This window comes from Microcaecilia unicolor, chromosome 2 (genome assembly GCF_901765095.1).
Source record: "Microcaecilia unicolor chromosome 2, aMicUni1.1, whole genome shotgun sequence".
Taxonomy (NCBI): domain Eukaryota; kingdom Metazoa; phylum Chordata; class Amphibia; order Gymnophiona; family Siphonopidae; genus Microcaecilia; species Microcaecilia unicolor.
The window spans coordinates 555,524,717-555,550,710 of record NC_044032.1 but is presented as its reverse complement, the minus strand read 5'-3'; the positions used below and the strand labels follow the sequence as shown (position 1 = coordinate 555,550,710).

Below are 25,994 nucleotides of genomic sequence, written 5' to 3'. Positions count from 1 at the left end.
AACATAAGAATAGCCATACTGGATTAGACCAATGGTCCATCTAGCCCAGTATCCTGCTTCTGACAGTGGCCAATCCAGGTTACAAGTACCTGGCAGAAACCCAATTAGTAGCACCAATTTATGTTTCCAATCCTAGAGCAAGCAGTGGCTTGGTAATAATGGTTTATGGCCTTTTCTTCCAGGAATTTGTTTAAACCTTTTTTAGATCCAGCTGTTCTGGAGGCTTTGGTGATAAACACGAATCAAGTTAAAGATATCTGTATGAAACAGCATGAGGTTAATATCCAAAACTATTCATATGATTACTTCAGAGTTAATCACATAAATTGATCATGCTAATCAGGCCAGTTGCCACATAACATTTTGAAACCAAGCATGCGCGATGTGAGAGAAAAAGCAGCCGCAGGGGTAGGGCAAGCAATGCACAGAGTGAAGAACAGCACTGGAGGAAGACTTCTTCTGCTGGTAGGACCTCGGGATCCCCCCAGCCAAGGTATTTGGAGTTGCGGTGGGGGTGGGGGGGAGGCAGCAGCGATCTTGAAGGATGTCAGCGGCAACAGTCCTGGGGGGGGGGGGGGGCGGCAGCGGCCCTGCCTCAGGCCAAGTGTCGGCTGCTGCAGCCCTGCCCCAGACCCAGCTCAGCCTCTACATAAATAGCTGTTCTAACTTAGGGGCCCTTTTACTAATATGCAGTACAATCTGGGTTTAGAGCTTTCTAACATGGATTTACCTGTTTGCTAAGCCCAGATTTACCATGGCATATTTGTAAGGCCTTTTTTGGCAGGTTGTGCACTAATGTTTGCATTACTACATGGTATCTGCAAAAGTTGACTGGGGAGTACTTACTGTATCCTATTTCTAAGGTGCTAGGGCTCTCACTTTAACCCTGCGTTATCCAGTTAGTACACACTAAGCTTAACGTGCTAGCTGGATAACATGGGAATGCCCACTCTCTACCCATAACATGCCCCTTCCAAAAATAATTTTAAAAAATAGCAAACATACAAGTTACCATGCACTAAAAGGCACCATTTCGCAGAAGCCTGTTGGTGCATGCTAACCACACATTAAGGGGTGAATTCTATATATGGGGCTGAAAAAATCAGTGCTGAAGAAAGCACTATTCTATAAGCCACACTTAAAGTTAGGAATGGTTTATAGAATAACGCTTAAGCCCAGGAATCACGCCAAACTTTAGGCATGGCCATTAGTACCAACTGAAACATGGTGCAAATGTATGCACCTAAATTATGCACGTATCCTCCCTCTTTCTATAACAACGCTCTGAAGTTTTAAGAACACCCCCATTCTGCCCATGCCCCTCCCAATTCCACACCCCTATTTTCAACTCACGCATAAAATTTAGGCCTGGATCCCATGCCTAAATGTATGTGCGTAAATTCTAATTAAATCTAATTAGTGTCAATAACTGGTTGTTAACAAGCCAATTATCAGCTCTAATTAGCTTGTTATTCAATTAAATTGTACATGTAAATTGGGCGCACACCCAATTTTTTTGCATGCAATTTTTAGCGACTAAGGGCTTAACGCCTTTTAGTATAAAGGCCCCTTAAATGGATAATCAATACTAGTTCCGTAGCTCACCTGATTTTGTGCATGCTCCTAACAAGTTCACAATGTTCAAGTGAGGCCCAAGATGTGTCATTATTTTGAGCTCTGACATTAGAGCCTGCTTTTCACTAGATCTAGCTGTAGCTGTTTAAGGAGAAAAAAAAATTCTAGTTATGAAGGCTGTTACCAATTCTTGAAAGAGTGACCAAGGTATTGTGAACAGAAATGTGATATAATATAATCATATACAAAAACAGTGCTCTTTGTTTTCTGATTTAAGTTTGTGATGAAATCTAATGAGGACTTCAGAGTGTCAATTAGTAGGGCTTAATTTCTGGGGAATGTCTTGGAACCCAGTTCCACCATGTCTTTTCAGACTCCAGAGTAGCAAGAATGTTCTGCAGGAAGGGAGAAGGTGAAGCTAGATCAAGGCAGAGAACAGGCACTTACTCCCTAATCCAGCCCTCCCCTCCCTCAATTCCACTTCCTTTTGGTCTACAAATTAAGCCCTGTTAATTAGAATGACTTAGTCAAGGACCAGAGAGAAGAGTTTCAGACACAGATAAAGGACACTGATCGATAAACTATTAACATTTGTGGTCCCAAATGGAAATCTGTGTTTTCATGTGTACATGTATGTGTTGCCTTAAAACTTGTACTCACGCTTTAGCATTTTCACAGCCACCTTCATCACTGGCTGAGAACGACTTAAACCATATGCAGTTCCTTCAACTACTTTGCCAAAGGCACCTGACCCAAGAATTCGACCTGCACAGGATAGATATTGATGTTCACCAACTCATCAGGACATCCTTACATAGTATTGCAAGAATTGTTCTTAATGCCCCCAATAAAGACATGACTTTTTAGGAATTCTTCACTGAGAATGCTGAAGAACATTACATCAATATTCATCATATCCTTGTTCAACTGACATGTAAATTTCTATTGCCAGGAAATTATACATGTTCAGTTAAAAAGGAAGAGGATGTAAATCTGCTTTATGATTCTGTTCATCATTCTCTCCGTCAAAATTGCTGACAATAATCTATTGGCTTCAGATGAGCTAGTGACAGCTTCAACTAAAGCCAAAGATTTATGGGCCTTATCCCATCATACCTTATGTTTTTATGTAAATATGCTGGAGAACTACCACAAACATTTCAACCTATCCTTCAGTTGACACAGAAGACCATGGATCTTGACTGTAGCTGAGTAAAACAAACCCTAGGCCCTAACTTACAAAAATATTTTTTCCATTTCCTCTCTATGGAAGGAATAAAGTTGAGAAGACCTTGCCCCTATTCTGTTTTCTCATAGAGCATATGATTTGAATGCAGGATTCTTATATTGTGATTGGCTACATTAGTGGTCATTACAAGAAAACTTCCACATTATAGTAAGTTATGCATGTCCTTAGCGCCTCTAGGGCACACAAACTTATGCCAACTCTAGGGTTGGTGTAACTGCAGTCACCTAAATGTTAGCCGCACCAATATTGAGTTACACTATCATAACTGAACTTGGATACCCAACCGCACAGCCTCAGGATGCCTATATGGAGGTGCCCAGTTAGAGAATTTCCCCCATAGGAGGCAGTTATTAGAATTATTCTGGGGACCTTTTACAAAGGTAACATTGAGGAGACTAATTGAACGAGGGCGCCCATAAAGGGGCGGGGCATCCCGTATTATCGAATCAAAAGATGGACGTCCATCTTTCGTTTCGATAATATGGTCAGGGACGCCCAAATCATGAAATTTAGGTTGACCTTAGAGATGGTGGTCCCCGGTTTTTGGCGATAATGGAAACCGAGGACGCCCATCTCAGAAATGACCAAATACAAGCCATTTGGTCGTGGGAGGAGCCAGCATTCGTAGTGCACTGGTCCCCCTGACATGCCAGGACACCAACCGGGCACCCTAGGGAGCACTGCAGTGGACGTCACAAAATGCTCCCAGGTGCATAGCTCCCTTACTTTGGGTGCTGAGCCCCCCAACCCCCCCTCCAGGTCCGCCTGCCTGAAGTACACTGCACCCACTACAACTGCTCCAGGGACCTGTATACTGCTGCGATGGACCCGAGTATGGCATTTGAGGCTGGCATAGAGGCTGGCAAAAAGTATTTTTAAACTTGTTTATTATGGTGGGAGGGGGTTAGTGACCACTAGGGGAGTAAGGGGAGGTCATCCCCGATTCCCTCCTGTGGTCATTTGGTCAGTTCGGGCACCTTTTTGAGGCTTGGTTGCAAGAAAAATTGGACCAAGTAAAGTCGGCCAAGTGCTCGTCAGGGACGCCCTTCTTTTTTCCATTATCGGCCGAGGACACCCATCTGTTAACCACGCCCCATCCCGCCTTTGGTACACTGCCGACACGCCCCCTTGAACTTTGGTCATCCCCGCGACGGAAAGCAGTTGAGGACGCCCAAAATCGGCTTTCGATTATGCCGATTTGGGCGACCTTAGAAGGACGCCCATCTCCCGATTTGTGTCGGAAGATGGGCACCCTTCTCCTTTGAAAATAAGCAGGATAGTAACATAGTAGATGATGGCAGAAAAAGACCTGCATGGTCCTTCCAGTCTGCCCAACAAGATAAACTCATATGTGCTACTTTATGTGTACACCTGACCTTGATTTGTATCTGCCATTTCAGGGCAAAGACCATTGAAGTCTGCCCAGCACTAGCCCCGCCTCCCACCACCAGTTCTGTCACCCAATCTCCGCTAAGCTTCTGAGGATCCATTCCTTCTGAACAGGATTTCTTTATGTGTATCCCACGCATTTTTGAATTCCGTTACCGTTTTCATCTCCACCACCTCCCACGGGAGGGCTAACGCATGTATAGCGGGCGTCCAATCGGCAGTACTACCAAAGTAACGTGTGCACAATTTTTTATTTTCTACCTTGGGGGCATTCCTGGCAGGCCACTTTTTACTGCGGCTTTGTAAAAGGACCCCTCTGTTCTTTGTCTTTATTGGACAGGATTGCTGAACTGTTTAGTTATTTTCATTTTTGTAGCACCAGTGTTTACCCAGCGGTAATCAGGCATTGGTTTAGCATGGGAGCCCTTACCGTCACCTCAATGGGTGGTGGTAAGTGCTCCCCCTGAAATGGCCATGCGGCAACTGCTTCACTTGCCGCACAGCCATTTCTTTTTTTTTAAAAAACAGCCTTTTACTCGCTGCGGTAAAAGGGGGCCTCAGCATGCGTCAAAAACATTTTGTTGAAACTTAGTAAAAGGACCCCTAGAACTCTCTTTTTCTTACCAGGTTGTGAAATTCTGGTGTTCCCTGTCTGTTTTCCTTAGGACAACATCAACTTATCTGAATTTTAAAAGAATTTGAAGACTTTATCTATTTCAAAAAATACTATTGTTAAACTGTTTTCTTCATTCTGTCTTAATTTTGTTACCTGCATTAAACTAGTAATTGAGAGTTGGCAGCCGGGGATCTACAATAAGAACCAAGTTACTTCACAATAATCACAATAATTCATTAGCATGCCTTAGTAAAAAGACCCCTTAATAAATTGAAAAATAACATTGGTTTTCCCAGATTCTTTATCATCTTCTTCTTGTCTGAATCATTTACCTCATTACTTATTATTACAAAGTGCCCTAAGCAAGGCTTCATACAGGAGCTGAAACAAATGAATGAAGGATAGAATGAAGGATTGGATGATTATAATAATTTTAGAGTTATAAAGTGGGCCTTTAACAGAGACGAGCTAGCGTTTTTGGCACATACCAAAAATAAGCATTCGCTAAATGCTCTAGAGAAGCCCATATATTCCTATGAGCATCTCTAGCATTTAGCACTCGTTAGTCATTAACACATGCTAAAAACACTACCACGCCTTTGTAAAAGACCCCATAATTACTACAGTCTTCTTTTTCTCCCTCAGTCCTTTCCTGTTTCCCTCCTTATAGTGTTCAAAGGCTGACATGTTCAATTTCACTTACCCAAAACAAGTCCATCTCTTGGAAATTCCCATCTTGAGTCATAGGGCAGCTGCATTGGGTCCACATAAATGTACTCATGGCCATCAGGACTAATGGACTCAATCACTCGCCATCTTATTTCATATCGTGGTTTCTGCAAAAAAAACAACAGTATGTCACCTTCTTGTTTTTTTTCTTTTCATCTTCTGTGAGTCCAGTGTACTAACAGTGGTCATTAGCATATGTAAACACGACAGAGTGGGGACTAATGAACAATATTAATGATATACAAATGAGACACACAGTGTATAACATAAAGGGGTCTTTATACAAAGCCACGGTAAAAAGTGACCTGCAGTAGTGTGGGCACATTTTTTGGGCCTAAGCCTTTACTGCCACCCATTAACTTAATGGTAAGTCTCACGTTTCCCACACAATAACCATGCAGCGCATGCGAATGTGGCCGTGCTGCTGATTACCGCTGGGAATGCCCCCCCCCCCCCCCCCCCCGTGGTAGAAAATAGAAAAAAAATATTTTCTACCGTGGGATTCGGCGTGTGTCAAACTCAGAATTACTGTCAGGTGCACACACTACCCCAGCGGCAGTGCCAATTTGGCATGTGCTACCCGTGTGTTAGCCCTCCCATGGCTTTGTAAAAGGGCCCCAAAGTTAACTAAACCTGCATCTGCGACACAATTAATGTGTTTGCATTTTAGCCGAGCTCATAGGTAATGTGTTGTTTTGCATACCTTTGTTTCTCATTAAATCTTTTGCATGGCTTTTCTAATACAAAGCTTGAAAGCAATTAGAATGTATTAAAACCTAATATTAGCATCATTAACACTTGCAAAAGCAGTAACACACTTTCATGCATTGGTTCTTGGGTGGGCTGCCAGTGACTGAATGGCTGTAGAATGCCAGGGTTCATTGATAACCTTCAGACATATCACTGAACAGCTTCCTCATAAGTCATAAAATCCTCCGGTTGAGTTAACAATTTATAATATATTAAATTCAAAATATTTTCAAAATTTCCAATATGAACTTGATTTAAAGTTTTCATATAGAAATTTTTTGAAAAGATTGCATATTGAGTTTTTTTGGAAGATTTTCTTAAGAGCAAGCTTGAAAAGCCATTTTGTTTGGTAATCGTTTGCTGTACATGATAGCACCCACTTTATAGAATTACTCTCTAGATTCTAAGAACTAGAAAAGAAACCTAAATTCAAACCTGTTTCCATATGATGACCAGCACAATCAGTGAGATGATCACAATCACCAGCAACACCAGAACTGCTGCAGCTACAGTTAATTCAGAGCGCAGCACTGCAAAAGCAAAAGAAACAACCAGGCTGAATGTATTTTCAACTCCTTTGAATGCTGGAATTATATTTCCCTGTGAGATATGCCCATATTAAAGCAATCGATGGATGATATCCTACCGAATCACTCTTCCCTCTATCATGTCCCACCAGAGAGAAACAGGAAGCAACGTCAGTGAGGGTGGAATTTGGCAGAGGGAGGTCTGCAGAGCAGATGTAGGTGGTGGATGTGTGTTGTTGCCGCCGCCCATGAGGTAACTGAAGTGCACAGGGGATGGGGGACAAGCGGGTGGCTGTGGTGGCAAATGCCAGATCTGGGGCAGAGGAGAGGGAGCAAGATATAGGATAAGGGGGGGCGGGCTAGTTTTGTAAGTTCATCATATGAAGTAGAAGAGTAACTAGTCTTAAATGATGACAGGAATATCCTATTGCACTCAACGGCAACTTCAGGGGAACATAGAAGACTGGAATATCACCCTTTGTGGAGAGCTTATCCAAGACTTTGTGTAAGCAAAGAGAGACGGGATTCCTCTATTTTTGTATACTTACTAGGAGCCACTAGCTTCAGTTCTCGAGCTGCAGTTCCAAGATCATTCTTTGCTATGCATCGGATTGCCAGAGTTTCTTCTACTTTCTGGAAGGTCACCTGACTTTCTACTGTGTTTCCTTCATCTAGACGTGTGTCCATGCTAATATCAGAAGTGTTGGTTGTCAGAGGAGCCCAAGAGCTCTCATTGTTACACCTGGAGAAAACACATCATCAAATTCATCAGATATTAGAGTTTCTGAGATATGTTCTGTAGGTCAAGAACATACACTTGGGGTAAGTTAAAGAAAAAGTCAACATTTGTACTGAAAACATCACTTTCTCTCACTTGATAATGCCTTTGCAAACCATCCATTCCAAGGCAGGGACTGGCATCCCCTTCGCCAAACATTCCACTGTCTGTTCTCCAGAAGACCCATGATGATCATCCACCAGATCTAAAATCAAAGCTGGAACTGCAAGAGAATAGTGAAATGGCATCTCTCAAAATGTTTTCTTAAACTATTAGCACAAGCTAAAGAGCCCAGGACTTGATATGCAGGCAGTATGTAAGAAATGAAATAAAATATAAATATATACACTTTTAAAACAAAGTCCTCTACAATAATTTCCCACCTCACCACATCCCCCACCCAAATCACTCTGCCAGCTATCATTCAGAGAGATCCAGAAAAAGTAATGCTGAATTTGCTGTGCAAACCTGCCAAATATACTAGTTCACCCACTACTAGACAGGTTGTATGTATATATTTATTTATTTATTTATAATAGCTTGATATACCTCTAATTGCAAAATTGCAGCAAAACATTTTGGGGATCTTGCCGAGTATCTGTGACCTGGATTGGCCACTGTTGGAAACAGGATGCTGGGCTCGATGGACCTTTGGTCTTTCCCAGTATGGCAATACTTATGTACTTATACTTATGTACTTATGCAGTTCATAATAGTGGAACAAGATATTAGCCAGGGCTTGTCACAAGAGTGGGGAAAAGCCTACTACACATCCTAGAAGACATTGAGAGAACCAGCTTAAAACCCGGAGTGGTGCTGCCTTGATGGAATAGGAACCTGTACTTCCAAAGACTTCCTCTAGAGAACAGGGATCCAGTGGAACGGCCCTTAGGAATAAGACTCCCCACCAAGAAGGTAGATGGGGGAAAGTTACCTATTATGACAGCCAAGGGGAGTCCTAGAGACATATGCTAGTTCCCATAGGGGGAAAACCATACTGAAGTCCTCCTCACAGAAGAGGGGTGGGGTAGGCTGTGGCCATTCCCGGGCAGCTGAAAGCATGCTGAGCTGAGCAACTGAAGGAGAGTCTCAGAGGGGCTGAAAGAAGCCCAAGAGAGGAGGAGGGAGCAAGGATCTCCCTCAGAGTTGGCTGGCTAGGAGAAAGTGGGCTACCCAACCCGGGGCAATGAGGTCTCCAAAATTGATGCTGCACCAGGGAAGAACTGGTTATGGACTTCTGTTTGTTTGAGGTATGAAGAGATTCACTTTTAGTTTGGTTTCTTTTGTGTTGTTGCTGAAAGCCTTGTAGCATGTTGGTTAAAATAAAAGAGAAAACCCGGACTGCTAACACACTTTTACTTGCCAAAATGCATGTTATACTTATTCCCATGTTTTTACACATTTTAAACCCACCCCTGCAGTTCATTTTTGAAGTACAGAACATTTTTTTATTTTTAAAAAATGTAGCAACGAAAGAAAAAGGAGGGTAAGTGATAAAATGTATCTCCTATCCCTTTCTTATTGTGAATAATTTCAGGCTCCTAAGTGATCTAATCTTTAAATGTACTTTGTTCATTGGATATTATTCTACTTTTGACCTTGATACAAGGTAAAAATTATATTTCAGCACTAGGATAGCTAATTGACATCCAATGAGTTTTATTTATTTGGACCTGCTTTGATTTCAGACATTAGAAGGTATGCCTCTCCCACCAACCTCAATCATGCTTCTATATGTAATACATCTGCACAACATGGCAAGGTTCTTTCACTAAAAGCTTACCTTTAATTTGCAATGAAAATGTATAACTTTTTATCTCATCGCCATTCTGAGCTACAATAGTGTAGAATCCACTATCTTCTTCTTTGGCACGAATCAATTTTAATCCACTTTCATACCTGTAAAAAAATAAATGGAGATTGTTTGCACTAATTCACTAAGGAGCAGATTTACTAAAGGGGTTCTTTTACTAAGGTGCGCTGAAAAAATGGCCTGCGATAGTGTAGGCACAGGTTTTGGGCATGCGCAGAATCATTTTTCAGCACACCTGTAAAAACGGTCTATTTAAAATTTTTACCAAAAATGGATGTGTGGCAAAATGAAAATTGCTGCACATCCATTTTGGGTCTGTGACCTTACCGCCAGTGGCGTTCCTAGCCTGGATGACACCCGGGGCGGATCGCCGATGTCCCCCCGGGTGCAGTGCGCCCCCCTGCAAAATGACACCTCCCCCCCTGCGAAATGACATCTCCCCCCCCGGCGAAATGACACCTCCCCCCCCCCGGTGAAATGACCCCCCCGGGTGCACGCCGCTGGGGGGATGCCACGGCGCGCGCCTGTGGGCTCCGACTTCACTAACTTCGCTCGTTCGCTGCAGCTCCTTCTGCCCCGGTGGTGGACAGAGAGGGGTGGGTGGAGGGGGGGGGCGGCGATGATGATGACCTCGGGGGCGGGGTCCCGGGGGCAGCCTTGCCCCGGGCCCGGTCCAGTCTCTCGGCAGCCCTGCTGAACACCCAGATGCCATTATAGAATAGGCTTTCACCACCCGGCATGTGTCTAAATTGAGGTATCCACTATTTTAAAAAATTTGCATCTTTTTTGGAGCAGGTATCACTTTGTGCACTGCAAGGGCAGGCTCTGACCCTCCCGATATTCAGCCAGCTGTGGGCAGCACTGACTGCCCGCTGCCTGTGTTCAACCCAGATATTCAATGTCATGTCATTTCCAGCGACCAGTATTGAATATCCAGGTTTTCCAACCCTGGATAGCGCATCACTGGTTAAGTCGATATTCAGGCTTAACCAGCCATGGTTTAGCAGGTAAAGATAGGTTTGTTTTTTATGTGGCCTTATTTGGCCATTAGGCCTGGCCGGTTAAGCTCCGAATATCAGGACTTAACTGGTCACGCCCCTGGAGTGACCCCAACATCACCAACTTTATTTTTAGTGCTGCTGACTGGTCCAATGGTCAAAATGATGCAGTCGAGTTAGAAACCAAAGTATTAGGGGTGGTGCTTGACTCCTCACTCACGTTCTCCTCACATATTAATCAGCTGTGAAAGAAATCTCTATTCAAAATGAGACAGTTTTGTCTAATCAGATCTCTCTTTGACCAAAAAGTCTTGACTCTGCTGGTTCAAATGCTAATCCTACCACACCTGAAATACTTGGTATTGTCAATATCAGGAAAAATTGCAGATCATATAGAACACTGCTGCCAGACTAATATTCAAATTGAATAGATATACTAGTGGTTCATCTTTTCTTATCAAACTTCACTGGCTTCTCATATCACATACAATCAGGTTTAAAACTGCCTGTTTAGCTTTTCAAATCTTACAGGGTTTTACATCAGAATTGCTAACTAAAGTGGCTTCACTAGGTTTGGCCCAGTCCAACAGACTAAAAGAACAATTGACACTAGTAGAAGGCAATCCAATATCAGAAGATCTTTGACTCTCTATTCCCTGTACTTGGGAGTAACAATATGGAACTCGCTACCTCTTTCCATAAGAAAAGATAATATCTACTTTAGATTCTGGAAGAGGCTAGAAACCTTCCTATTCCCTAAGTATGCTTCATAAAATAAATACAATGCCTGACTCTTCATATTAGTCATCTAATTTTCTTATAAGGCTGCTTTGTCTCATGCACACACTAACAGTTTCTGCTTTGTCAAACCCATTATGTAAACCACACTGAACCCTAATAAGGGGATTTTAGTGGTATACAAGATTTGATTTGATTTAAATGCTGCTGAAAATGAACAATTATCTGCCAAGACGCAACTAGTTGGTGTCATTTCTGGTTGATTAACTTGCACTGAATATTAGGCCCCAAGTGTCTATTTTATAAATGCCCAAGCATGCTATAGGAGCCATTTTGATATAACACACGGGTGCCTTCGTATTACATAAGGGTGCTCTTTACATTGAGGTGAAGATAATCGACCCCTAATCCTTCCTTACCTGGTTTCTTCGGTTGGGATCAGTGTAGCAATGATCTCCGTAAGGTTCTCAATCAGTGTCACATTGTCCTTCAGCCAGAACACCTTAGGAGCTGGGTAGGCTTGAACATCCACTGTGAATCTTTTGACTTCGTGGAGATTTGCAGATTCCACCATTCCAAATTTAGGTTCTAATCTAATGAAGCCTTTTTCTGCAAAAACATTTTTTTTTAAATTGGATATACAGTTAGTTTTACTGACATATGGGCTAAGACTGTTGTATAGCTATGCATTAATGATTGGGTACTGGAATAAGCATATCATACCATGAACTGAAATAGATATTTTCTTTATTTCCTTGGTATCCTGTGTGGCATGTCTGGCTGCACATTCGTACTCTCCAGTGTCCTTCTCTGAAGCATTGGCAATGGTCAAAGTGTACTCTAACTTCAAGGATGGCATTCTGGTTTCTTCAACTTGAATATTACCTCTCCCTTTCTGCGTTTGGAGAAAAGTGCACACGCATAACCAACCTTGCTCAAGAAAAAAAAATAAAGGTCTGCTCTGAATGAGGGATAAGAACTTCTTAATATGTACCTGTGATGGGGGTTTAAAGAACACTGCCCCTTACCCTTAAGAAAAGTCCTTCTCTAACTAGCCTGGGCCATCATAAGTGTACTGATCTCGCCCCAAGAGGAAGTGAGCTGGGAGGAGAGGAGTCAATACCTGGGAGTTTAAAAGACATGGCTAAGCTTAGGTTAAGGAGGCCCAGAGAAGGAAGATTGGGAGCCCCAGCAGATGCGGTTGCAGTTTCTGTATACAACTTGTAACTTGGCTGAGGTAAGCCAACTTTGATTCTTGTTAAGACTTACAAACCTTGCTGAGCTAGACCCAAGTTTCATCAGACCTGAGAACTTACGGGCTGGTTTTGGACAGCGCAGCCCCACCAGCCGTAGACTGCTTGGCCTGCTAGCCAGAGAGCTACTCTAGACTTTTACTAAACCTGAGAAACTGTTGCATCTGAGCAGGGCTTTTTTTGACAGGGTACTTGGGGGTACTGAGTACTGGCACCTTTTCCACTGTCTGCTAAAATTGACCCATTGTCCCCAAGTTTTAATGAAAGAGCTGAGGCTCTACACACCAATTCTTCCTTATAGATTCTGTGACTGGTTGCAGGGGGCCTGGCTATTGTGGGGTAGGTTCCTCAGTGATCACCCCACCTCTGAAGGGTGCCAAGGCATTTGAGTACTGGCCAGTGGTGTTCCTAGCCTGGATGGCACCCGGGGCGGATCGCTGATGCGCCCCCCCCCCCGGGTGCAGCGCCCCCCCCCCCACCTGCGAAATGACACCTCCCCCCCCCCGGAGAAATGACACCCCCCCCGGTGCACGCCGTTGGGGGGGGTGCCGGGGCGCTTGCCTGTGGGCTCTGACTTCGCTAACTTTGCTTGTTCACTGCAGCTCCCTCTGCCCAGGAACAGGAAGTAACCTGTTCTGGGGCAGAGGGAGCTGCAGCGAACGAGCGGTTAGCGAAGTCGGAGCCCACAGGCACGCGCCGCAGCACCCCCCCAGCGGCGTGCACCCGGGGCGGACCACCCCCACCGCCCCCCCTTTGGTACGCCACTGGTACTGGGACCTCTTTTGCTAGAAAAAACACACTGCATCTGAGGTTCATGGCCTGTGAGGTTAATAAAACATTTTATTTTGCCTATTTACGTATATACATTGTCTGGCTGAGTTATTCTCAGGGCCACCCGATAACTCTTGCCCAGGGTCTTACTGTACCCTTTTCATTTTTGCACCCCCTCCCCCCCCAAAAAAAAAGTATCAAGCAGCTTCTACTTCTGCCATTTATGCTTTCCACACAGTTTCCTCTTTTAGGGGACCTTCTATCAAAGTGCAGTAAAGTTTTGCATTTACTATGTAATAAGTGCTCAAATTACTACACAGTAAGGTCAAATATGCCAATATATACATGTATTATGCCTCTTAAAAAATTTATCCCACATGTAAAATCATACTCGATAGCAAGATTTCATGTAATTGCATTGAAGTGTAGGAGGATAACAGAGCCGGTAGTGGGAGGCGGGGCTGGTGATTGGGAGGCGGGGATAGTGCTGGGCAGACTTATACGGTCTGTGCCAAAGCCAATGGTGGGAGGCGGGGATAGTGCTGGGCAGACTTGTACGGTCTGTGCCCTGAAAAAGACAGGTACAAATCAAGGTAAGGTATACACAAAAAAGTGGCACATTTCTTGGGCAGACTGGATGGACCGTGCAGGTCTTTTTTTGCCGTCATCTACTATGTTTACTATGAGTGTTCTGTGCACAATTAATCAAAACATGGGCAGAATTGTGACTTACATGCTTACTTTATAAAATATATGCAGTGGTGTGCTGGAGCAGGCTCTCAAAGGCTCGCAAGAGCCGGTTGTTAAGTTTTTAAGAATTTTGGGAGCCGGTTGTTAAAGTAGGGCCCTCCATGGTTACTTTAACAACTGGCTCCCAAAATGTGGGCTTGGGCCCCCTGCTGAATTATCTTTTATTTTGCTGGTGGGGATGCTGAGCCCCGCCAGCCAAGTAAATAGACTACTGCTGCTCCCCGCTCCTTGTTTCTAGCTCTGGGCAGCAGGCTGGGACTTCTCGAGCATGTGAGAGAAGTTCCAGCATGCTGCTCAGAGCAAGACGTTGGGAGTGGTAGCAGTCCATTTATTGGCTGCCAGCAAAGGTATGCCTAGCGTGCCCGCACAAAGGGATGGAGGAGAGAGAGGCAAGTGTTGCTCCCCCCCCCACCCCGGCCACCCCTGGCCCTTCCAACTGCAGAGCTGGCTAAGTCTGAAGAAAGAGCCTGTTGTTAAAAATTTACCAGCACACCCCTGAATATATGTGATTGTGCATGTTATACACACATGAATTTGTTCCTGCTCTCAAGCAGGTGTAAAACTGAGCATGCCCAAAGTAAGCGTGCCTGTTGGACCCATGATTTCTGCAGGACTTATGCAAATAGGAGCCGTTTTACCATTGAGGTGGTGATAAGGAGCTCCCCTGTTAACCAAGCGGTAACCCCCAGCGATATTAAATTATACAAAAAATTCTACTCTTGCCATGCTTTAGTAAACGGGCCCCATGGTTGCTTATCTATCTTTATAAAATAGGCGACTTTTTGGGGAGTCCTTTTACGAAGTTGCAGCAAAAAGGGGCCTGCACTGGCATCGGTGTGTGCTTTTGACGCGCGCTGAGGCCCCCCTTTTACTGCAGCCGGTAAAAGGAAGATCTTTCTTTTTTAAAAGGAAATGGCCAAGCAGGGGAGCACTTACAGCCACCCATTGAAGTGTCGATAAGGGCTCCAGTGCTAACCCAGCAGTAACTACCGGGTATACACACCTGCACTACAAAAATTAAAAATATTTTTGCAGCACCAGAAATGGTGCATGCTGGGGGAGGGAACTACCGCTGGGCTGCTGCGGTAGCCTGGTGCTACTTCCCTTTTAGCAAGCAGTAAGCCCGCATTGGGCTTACCACAGCTTCATAAAAAGGGCCCCTTAATCTCTTAATCCAAGCAACTAGTTACAGGTCTACCAATCATCCTTGCGGTAGGAACTGTGCCTGACACCACAACCACTCAGTGGCAGAATTTCTCAGAACAGCATTACAGTATCACGCGATATGTTCATTTGCCTACATTGTGAACTAAATTCTATAAACGGTGCCTAAAAACAAAATCAGTGCTGAAAAACAACACGCTTAATGCTATTCTATAAACCTTGCCTAAAGTTAGATGCAGTTTATAGAATACACGTAGCGCCCATTCCCATGACGTCATTTACATTTTAAAAAAACCTGATGTACATGCCCATGCCTAACTTAGGTGCAGATTGGGCATATTTTATAACAGTGCATGTAAATTTTAGGAACACCCATGCACTTCCCATAGTCATGCCTCCTTTTGAGATCTGCACAGTAGAATTTACACTCACCATTTTATAGAATACTCCTAGGGCCTTGTTTACTAAGGTATACTAGCATTTTTAGCACATGCTCACTGTGTAAGCACCCATGAGAATATTGTGGGTGCCTACACAGCGCATGCTAATGGTTAGCATGCACTAAAAATACTAACACACCTCGAGCGCGACTTAGTAAACAGGGCCCTTAGTAACTTGTATATGCGTAAATTCTAATTATTGCCGATAATTTCTTGTTAGTGGCCAATTGTTGGTGCTGATTGGCTTGCTAATCAATTAAGTTACACGTGCAATTTTAGTCATTTATTTATTTATTGCATTTGTATCCCACATTTTCCCACCTTTTTGCGGGTTCAGTGTGGCTTACAATATATTATGAATCATGGAAATACAAATTGTTACAACTCGGTTATGGATTACATTGTGATGAGTTATGCGAGACATAGTCAAAGTATCGTTAAGAAATATAGTAGTGGAAAAGAGCATTGAAACATTGGAAGGAAATAACGGAAACAAAAAGGGGCAATATATAATAATAGGAAAATCTTTGGTGTACATTTTCTGTCAGTAAAGGTATGAGTGTGGTGAGATTACGGGGGATGAGAATTCAGAAGTGGCTGTATTGATGCATTACTGAGCAGTGAGTGTGGGCTTTATGTGTTTTGGTTCTTTCCGTAAGTTTTTTCAAAAAATCAATCATATATATAATCTGGGGGTATATGTATAAAGCTAATCTGTATTTACAGATAATTGCTACAAATATTAAACACATAGGTGATTCTATTGGTAGCTCTTGAGCAATAAGACATCCCTTCTCTTTGCAAATACAATAACAAGAGATCATATGGAAAAACATAATATTAGAAAGAGCTATGTTTTGTTTTCAGTATCATCAGTAATTAAGAAAAGTGACACTTACCGTGCTCCCTGGATATCTCCACTCTAAATCAACCACTTCATTGTCCAGGACCACACATTTAACTATGATGTTTTCACCAGCTTTGAATACAGTTTTTGGGGCCTCAATATTGACCGGAATCTCTGGTGTAGCTAGAAATATAGTGGGAAAAGCAGAACTTTTAAAAGGATCACTTTGTTTGCATCTTTTTGTTGAAATTGTGCACAATTTGCTTCACACCAGTTCTACTTTCAGCAGTTAAGATTTTACACCAATCGAGGAATATTTCTTATTGACTTCAGTTGTAGCCAATGAAACATAACTATCTGACTGTTCTGAAGCATGCATAAATATTATTTTTCTTGACCTGATGCATTTATACAAGCTTCGGTAGCCTTTAGCTAGTTTCAACACAGCTAAGTACATTGCTCTGTTGGACTGAAGAGCAGATAGTTTGCAGGCTAGGTTCACCTATTAAAGATTTTTCTGTCTCTAGATCGCATAAACTGCAGGTTTGTGTTAAAATGCTATGATCAGAAAACAACTAAACACCTCAAAGAAGCCACCATTGTCACCCAAAGGGACAACCTTTAGAGCTGTTATCATGATATCAATGGGAATTACAACATATGGAATCATGCGTGTGCCTGTATCTGACAGACAGTGGATCCTCGCCTAGGCTTTCAGATAATACAGGTTATACATTTTTTAAATAAATAAATAAATCATATTTTTAAGTTCCTGGAAAAGATGCCCTTCGGAGACCATCCGACTATGTCATAGCCAAGACGTGCAATGCTTGCAATTGTGGACCAGTTGGAGTATCTTCATCATCTCTTAGATCTGTTTGTTGACTCCTGTTGCTCCCTGGACAGACAGCCTATTTTAGGCATCCAGATTCCCTAGCACCTGGGATTTTTTTCAGCTTTTCTTTGCTATACTAATAGCAGAAGAAAAAATAGTAGTAGACAGATAAGAAAATGTATAAGGGATGGAAAGCCAGATGGGAAAAGTCAAGAAGATGAGATACAGGAAGGGAAAAAGGATTACGGATGGACAACAAAAGAAAGATTGGAGATATAGATATACAATATGTAGACAAGAGGATATGGGGGTTTGGAAAGGTACAAAGTGGTAAGGGATGAGGAAGGACATAATTTGGAAAGAGACAAGGAAGATTACAGAAGGGGTAAGGAGGTTTGAAAGGTGGTGAGGCAGAAAAAAAATAGGAAAAAAGGTGAAAGTGAGACCTAGGAAAGAAGGGCTGGAGAAATCTCAGGTGTTAGGTCATCTGTATACCTAAAATAAGATGCTTGCTGCTTTGTGCTGCCCAGAGACCAACAGGAGTCACCAGACAGACCCCTGAGATGATGACAATAATGCTCCAACTGGTCCCCTGCCATTGGTGGTACAGAAAGGAATCACTGTTGTGACCCAGAACAGTCTTCTGTCACCAAGCCACATTTAAAAGTGTTAGTATGTATTCTACAAGGGTATGTTGTGAAATTGACACCTGCACTTACACTTGCCAAGTCTCATGTGATGCCGCTCTTTTTTAAGGTTCCTGTAAGTTTGTGAAATTGATACTACTTCTCTACAGGCCAGAAAATGCCTCCATCCTTATATCCTTTACAAAGCCTTCTCTAAAACACTCAGAAAATTGTGAATATCCAGATTTGGATGTCCCAATTGCTACCTAAGTATCCTATGTAAAACAAATGGGGCTAGACAGGACTTTAGTGATTTTTAAATTATAATACCTGGGGGAAGAGGGGGTTTCCAAAACAATTTACTAAGGTAGCTAAAAGTTACCTGGGTAAAATGGGGCTGAAAATTGCTCTCCCCGCTGTAAAACGTTTTTATGAGAGACTGATCCCAGAATCTAGCTTGCATATGTTTTAACAATTACACCAGCAAGGCTATTTTTGGAATTTTATATCAGCTGGTGACCCACTGCCCCTGATGCAGCCATTTTATACTGGCGAAACATGGCCATGGTAGGCATTTTATGTTAAATTTCTGGGAGCTTTTTAATCTATTAATAAAAACTGTGTTTTTTACAATGTCTGCCTTGCTGTTTTATCTTCCATTTTGGATTTGGCGAACCATCTCCCTTGCTGCTTTTTGAAAAATAGAAAAAGGCCATTTTTACAGGTGTTTGCCTCTGTTTCCACCTTAATTAGTATTAAAGCTAAGAGCCAAATCCTTGAGATGTCCATCTAAAAAGATAAAGTACTCTTTGCAACATTCTGTTTATTAAATTGTGAGATTACCTTTCCATGTGTGCACGATAAACGGCTCTGTTTGGAACTCTTCACCATTGATGATGGTCTTACAAACATAAGACCCTGATGGAAAGCGTCCGAGAAAGCCCTGCTTGCTGTCATACAAGTTGTACACTATCTTGGATTCCTCCATTTTAATCAAGGTGACCTCAGCCTTGGGATTAGTGGTGCGACATGGGATGATGGCCAAGTCATTTTCTTCCGTAGCAATAAAATGATCCAGCATTGAAGAAGGGACAAAGGCTACAGTTGGATCTGTAGGAAACCATAATTGTATGTTGGATTCAAATGGTCTATATATACAATATATAGTATTTACAATATATACTAAATTCTATAAATGCTGCCTAAAATATCAACGCCAAAAAAAGGCTAATTCTATAAATGGTATTCAAAGTTAGGCACTGTTTATAGAATAGCACTTAGCACTGGGAACTGTAACTACTTTTAGGAGCAGACATTTACACCAACAAAACCCTAGTGTAAATCCCCACATCTAAATTAGGCGCGGATCCCCTGAACTCTATAGCATGTATAAATTAAAGGAATGGCCCTGATCCGCCCATGACCCTCCCAAAGCCATGCCCCCTTTTTGGACCAGCACGTCAAATTTATTTGCAGATCCCATGCCTACATTTAGGCACGTAAATTTTAATTAAAGCTTGTTAAAATTCCAATTATAGGCGCTAATTGGCTTGTCATTCAATTCAATTGCATGCTCAGATTGGGTGTGTACCCAAACTTGTGCATGCAATTTAAAGTGCCATTTATAGAAATGGGGGTGAATGCTGTTCAATATAATAACATAGTAGATGACGGCAGATAAAGACCTGTATGGTGCATCCAGTCTGCCCAACAAGATAAACACATAATATATGGTATGATGTGATACTACTTGATCTTAATTTGTCCTTGCCATTTTCAGGGCACAGACCATAGAAGTTTGTCCAGCACTGGCCTTGTTCTCCAGCTACTGAAGCTGAATCTGTCCAGCCAGGATCAGGGCACAGACCGATCATGGCTGGACATTTTAGATACTATTACATTGTTTCTAAATTTGTGACTTTGAATGGCAGAACAATTCTATTAAAAACTAGAGCCTCAGCTTCATGTCTTTTGATTCATCCTTTCCAACAATAGTGTATGAAGAATAATTTTAGACCTAAACACACACACACACACATACACACACATAGGGGTCCATTAACTAAGCTGCGGTAAGTGCTAGCACTTTGCTTACCATAGATTAAAAGGGTTTGTCGCAGGACACAGTCAGACATCCTGCAGTAAGTTCATAATTCGTGCGCACAAATATTTTTACTTTTTCCAAGGAGGGAGTGTGTCAGGGGATGGGAGTGGGCGTTTCTTCACTGATCATTTAGTGTAGCTACATTACCAAGTGCTGATTAGCCTTTACCACCTACAAAATAGGTGTCATGTGCTAATTTTTTTTTAAAGGCTGTGTGCAATTTAAGGCCTCCCATCCAATCCTTTCCCTCCTGCACTTCCAATCCTCCCCTTAATTCCAGATCCCCCTCTCGATCTTCTCCCCAAAGTCATATCTTCTAATCTCCTCCCTGACAGCAAAACCCCATTCTGACCCCCCCAAGCACTAATGTCTCCCCCCTCTGGGACCTACCCAGGGTTCCATATTGGTGGCTAAGTAGTCCCCAATGGCAGTAATCCCCCTTCCACTGTCATCCAGGTCAGCACCAGTATCCAAAATGGAACCGATGACTCCTAACAGTATCCTCATAGTACTATCGCTAGAAGGGCATCCATCTATATACATGGAAGGGTGTAACCTAGTGACAAGACACTTATGCTTTTGAAAATTGAAACATACACACATAAACCCAAGCCCACTCCAGCTGTGCCTTCAGCAGCACCTCTGCCCATTCTGGCCACAAGTATGACTATAATGGCATCACAGGAATATTTTTACCCATGTTTTAAAAGAATCCATTTCTTTGCATAAACCTCTATTTCATAAGGATAAACAGCTTTTACAATTATTCTCTTACTGTATGTCTCATAATCATGGAAGGCACATTTGCCTAAGACAACAATATTGCACAGATCCACCAACCTGGCACGTAGACATAGATTCCTTTCCCCTCTATGTCATGGTCTTCAATTTGACTATGGTTATGATAACAAGTATATAGCCCAGTAAGGGCACCCAAGGCATTCTTCACTTCAAGCAAAGATACAAAAAGGCCACTGTTGTTCTCTTCCCTTCGGATCTCCAGTTCGGGACTATCTTGATCGGGTTCTGGATATTGCCAGCTTAGTTCACTCTCTCCAGTGCACCTCAGAGTAAAGGAGGAATGTGGCTGAACCACCATCTCTTCGTCACTGGGGAAGAGAGATGGAATCGCATTCTGGCAGAGGCCTAACAAAGGTCCTATGAACAAAGGAAGAAATGATCAACCGAGATGACAACAAAGAACATTTTCAGTCAACCAAGCTTAAAAATTACCGCCAGCCGCTCAGCAGCAAAGTTATGCATAGGAATTGTCCAGAAGGGCCCTCACTCTATGGGCCGGATTCAGTAAACGGCTCTGAAAAGTAGGTGCTGAGTGATCTTTATAGAATAGCACTTACCATGTATTCCAACAAGCCGACTTTGGGTGCGAGGACTTGCATCAATTGAAGCCTAGTGTAAATCCTGGCATGCCATTTTTCGGCGCACCTTAGTAAAATGACCCTTGAATCTCTAGAGACACCTGGTAAATCTTTATGTGCCTGCTCATCTCCCCCTGTTTCTGCAGGAAATACCCAGTGTACTTAAATGTAACTCACCTTGAGCTACTACTGAAAAAGGTGTGAGCAAAATCCAAAAATGAAAAAAAAAAATGATTGAGTTATTGGAAGGGGGAGGGAAACAACAAACAGAAGGGCTGGTTCGAAAGCAAAGCTCTGCAAGGGATGTGGCGTCACAGGGTGAAAATATTGAGTGGTGCAAAAATTGCTCCCAGCCAATCGCCTCCTCTCATTTGGAGTGGTGAAGCAGGCACTGAATGCCTAAAACCCCATCAGACAGGTTAAATACCCGGCTCTTTACTTCAATCTAGGAGGCCAAAGCAAAGAAATTCACATACATCAAAGGCCTTTGGGAGAGAGAGAGTGGGTCCCACTTAATGACAGCGAGTTCACCCAGAATTGTCTCAAAATCCCTCAGATTGTTTTTTGTTAAGATTTGGAGCAGTGGCCAATAGAGATAGATGTGTGCAAGAACGTAAGATTTGGAGCAGTGGCCAATAGAGATAGATGTGTGCAAGAACGCTGGTTTCAGAATGAAGAAATGGAGAGAATGCTAAAATCAGAGAGGGGTAGGAAGAGCATTCCAGGGTTGAGTTTAGAGATGAAGAAGAGTACTAGGGTCATCCCTGGAAGGAAGGAAGGAGATTGTGTGATTGAGTGAGACACAGCAGACAAAACTCTGACCAAATCTCCTTCTCTCTCTCTCTCTCTCTCTCTCTCTCATCATTCTCTGCCTCCGTGTGCAGGGGCATAGTCTTATGCTCCTCACTTCAATTCTCTTTCATCCCCCTGAGATATTCATAATTCCATCATCTATTCTAGAACAATCCTGTAGAAATGGATAGGTGAACATCCTACTCACAAATATTAAACTGTTTTGTATGTACATGTGTAATGAGGGCAATTTTCAAAAGCCATTTGGGTAAATGACTATTTATTCAGGTGAATGGGCTATTTAAAAATTAGCTGCTCTATCTGCAGGTAAAAATATGTGTTGATGGTTCTTTCAGTTTAAGTGACTGGCAGAATCAAGTGTTTTGTTGACTTCATCTGTTCTTTGTGCCTCCAAGAAGCTGCTGCTCTAGGCAACAACCAGTTTGCCTAATGGTTAAAAACCAGCCATGCATGTGCTAACCTCCCATTTAGATATATTGCAAAAGAGAGAAAAGAGCTGAGAAAAAAGCAGCACTTCACAGGAACAAAATAACAGGGCTCAGCCAGTATTACCACAGATTGGCAGATTAAATACATTTTAGTGTGCCTGCGATAATACTTAGCACATCCATGCTAAATATTGTTAGTCTGAAATTTAGTGAACCAACCATAAGGTGTTTATAATTCCTACCTATTGTCAGCAAACATTCCCAGACTAGGACTGCTTTGAGGCTGGAAGCCATAATTGGGGACACCTGTAAGAGAAAACCAAAATCAAAATAGGTATGTTTCAGGAGCAGTGAGATAAAGTGCAGCTCCCAGCTATGCCTTAGAACAATTGCCATCTTAAAAGTAGAATTACTTTTAGCTAAGAAAGCATTAATTAATCTTTTTCAGGTCTAAACCCTAGCCCAGACTTAGGGGGGAATTATCAATGTAGGGCTACTTTTAAAATGGGTTATTTTACCACTAACTGATGCTGTGTTAGCACAAGACCCATTTTATGCAATGAGACTTAAGGGTCCTTTTGCAAAGGCATGGTAGGGCTACCGCCTGAGTAGCATGTGCCAAATCGGCCCTACTGCTGAGGTAGTGCACAAGCCCAGAGGTAGTTCTGAAGTTGCGATGTGCAGTTTTCAGCAGTAGAAAATAATTTTCCACCACAGGGGGCATTCCTGGTGGTAATCAGCAGCGCAGCTACATTGCCGTGCATTCCCCGATTACCACAGGGTTAGTGCATGAGCCCTTACTGACAAGTAAATAGGAAGCGGTAAGGGCTCACAAGATAAATGGCCATGCGCTAATTTTGGACTAAATGCCTGGCTATTATTGCCGAAAATAGAAATTTGACTTTTGGGCAGATGCGCTAAGAGGTGGCCTGAGTGTGCGGGAAAATCACCGGCTAAAAGTATCGCAGGCCACTTTTTAGTGTGCCTTTGTAAAAGGGCCCCTTAGTTACTAATAATCCAGGTTAACGGTAAAATGGCACATCTTAACAGTAGGACACAGGAAAAGACAGAAGAACAGTAACCCTTGCAGTACCGCGAACGAAACAATCACAGCAAGGGTGACAAAGGAAAGAGCAGCAGATGATGTCCAAACAACTGCCTTTATTGTAACATCCAAGACTCAATGTGAGTCGTGTTTCGGCCTCAAAAAGGCCTTCCTCGGGAGTCTACAAACATACATATACATAAATTAAAATCAAAATCATATGTAAATTAAAAACAATAACAAATATAAATAAACATAAAATTGAACTATATCCACTAGTAATATTACACTAGTAATTACACTATTACACTAGTAATTTCACTTTGAAATTTGGGGGAGGAATTACCAACATGAACTATCATTAAGATGTGCTATTTTACTGTTAACCCTAGTTATTAGTAACTAGGGGGCACAGTTATCAACTCCCTCCCTAGGTCATATTACATAAAATGTGAGTTGTGGTTAAAAAAAAAAAGCATGAGTTATTGGTCAAATAATGTCTTAGAGGGAAAGTTAACAATGTGGGCTACCTTTATGACATGTTATGTTACCACTAACTCATGCCATTTTTTTTTAGCACAGTTCCTATTTTATGCAATGAGACCTACTTACTAATAACTGGGGTTAACAGTAAAATAACACATTTTAATGGTAGCCCAAATTGATAATTCTCCCATCCCCCTCTTTGGATGGTAAACCCTTTGGGGACAGGCCAGTATCTACTGTGCTTGAATGTAATTCATCTTGCGCTTCCAAATAAAAAAGAAGCCCTGTTAACAAACTGTTTTAAGCACTTACCCCCAGATTCTATATAGCGCACCTACGTTCTGCGCTGAAATCCAAGCAGATTCTATAACAGCGCATGCAACTTTATTGGCTTAAAAAGCCAATCAGCATTGTTAACAGCAGTTAAACAAGCAATAATGTGCACTAATTGACAATAATTAGAATTTACACGCACAAATCGCTAAGCGTATTCTACAATGCAGAGCGCCTAAATTTTAATGCGTGCAGGCAAAAAGGGGCGTGGTTATGGGCAGGGAAATGGGTGTTTAATGGGCATTCTGAAATTTATGCACATAGTTGTAGAATATGGCTCTCTGCGCCTAAATCTGCCCTTCAGAAAAGCATTGGACTCATCTCTTCAAGAAAGTCTACCCTAATGTTTCAACATAACTAAGCCTGCCCACATGATTCTTCCCGATGATTGTTTATACACTGACCATGTCTCCTATTATCCTATTACTATCCCTTCCATCTTCCTTACGCCTACCGCTTAATTCCTTACGACTTTGTTATTCTTTATATTGTTATGATGTAAGCCGCATTGAGCCTGCCATGTGTGGGAAAGCGCGGGGTACAAATGTAATAAATAAATAAATAAATGTCTGCACCAGGATTTACGCCATGTTTTAGCTGGTGTAAATGGACGTTCATACTTTTAGGTGCTGGGATAAGCTAATTCTTTATAATGTGCCTAAATCTAGGTGCAACTTATAGAATACGCTTAGGTGTGGCAAAATGAAAATTGGAGGGCATCCATTTTGGGCCTGAGACCTTACCGCCACCCAAGGCCTCATGCATTAACCGGGCGGTAATTGTCAGTGCACGTACAATGTTGATTATCACCCAGCGTGCATAGCGGATGTGCATAAAAAATGAAATTACCGCCTGGGCCACGCGGTAGCCGGGTGGTAGTTCAAAACTGACGCACGTATGCGCCTAAGCAGCTTAGTAAAAGAGCCCCCTGGTCATTTTAGCCCCTGAAGCAGCCATTTAGCCAAGTCAGGCTCTGTGTTCAAAACTCTACACTCTTGTTGCATAATAAAGGTGTTTTGGACATCTGCAGTCTTTTCGTGGTCTGTTCACCAGTTCCTTTTCCTTAAATTATGGGAATGCCCTTGACTCACCCATTCCTCTCCCTTGGCCCCTTTTGGAGTTGCACATGAGATGAATTGGGTGCTCAGGTGATCTGTAATCCAAGCACTTGTTAAGGCCAATTATTGATCATTACCACCATTTTAGCCAATTAATTTAGGGGTGGATCTACCTATATAGAATTTGGGGGTATGTGCACATAGTGCACCCTCTTTGTTCACTTTGAAATTTGGGGGAGAAATTACCAACATGAACTATCATTAAGATATTCACTTGTTCAGAACCCTTATTTTATCATCCTCACCTTAATATTCCCTTATCTCTTGTTTGTCCTGTTTGTCTGTCCTAATTAGATTGTAAGCTCTGTCGAGCAGGGACTGTCTTTTCATGTTCAAGTGTACAGCGCTGCATACGTCTAGTAGCGCTATAGAAGTGATAAGTAGTAGTAGTAGTTTGTACATAGTCCCCTGAGTTCTATAAAGTTGTGCACCCAAATTAC

General features: G+C 42.5%; 1 protein-coding gene across 2 annotated transcripts in view; it reads right to left on the bottom strand.

Annotated features, from left to right (window-relative positions):
* Positions 1-25,994, bottom strand: part of PDGFRA (platelet derived growth factor receptor alpha) — an 80,956-nt gene that overhangs the window by 28,447 nt on the left and 26,515 nt on the right. For both annotated transcript variants that reach the window (XM_030191392.1, XM_030191391.1), the window contains 13 exons: positions 22,815-22,878; positions 20,793-21,110; positions 18,692-18,958; positions 16,440-16,570; positions 11,886-12,057; positions 11,582-11,771; positions 9,397-9,512; positions 7,710-7,836; positions 7,384-7,577; positions 6,744-6,838; positions 5,533-5,665; positions 2,236-2,340; positions 1,606-1,716 (listed from right to left, as the gene is read on the bottom strand). In XM_030191392.1, the coding sequence (XP_030047252.1) occupies positions 1,606-1,716; positions 2,236-2,340; positions 5,533-5,665; positions 6,744-6,838; positions 7,384-7,577; positions 7,710-7,836; positions 9,397-9,512; positions 11,582-11,771; positions 11,886-12,057; positions 16,440-16,570; positions 18,692-18,958; positions 20,793-21,110; positions 22,815-22,866 (2,011 nt within the window). In that variant the 5' untranslated portion in view covers positions 22,867-22,878. The remainder of the gene's footprint in view (positions 1-1,605; positions 1,717-2,235; positions 2,341-5,532; positions 5,666-6,743; positions 6,839-7,383; positions 7,578-7,709; positions 7,837-9,396; positions 9,513-11,581; positions 11,772-11,885; positions 12,058-16,439; positions 16,571-18,691; positions 18,959-20,792; positions 21,111-22,814; positions 22,879-25,994) is intronic.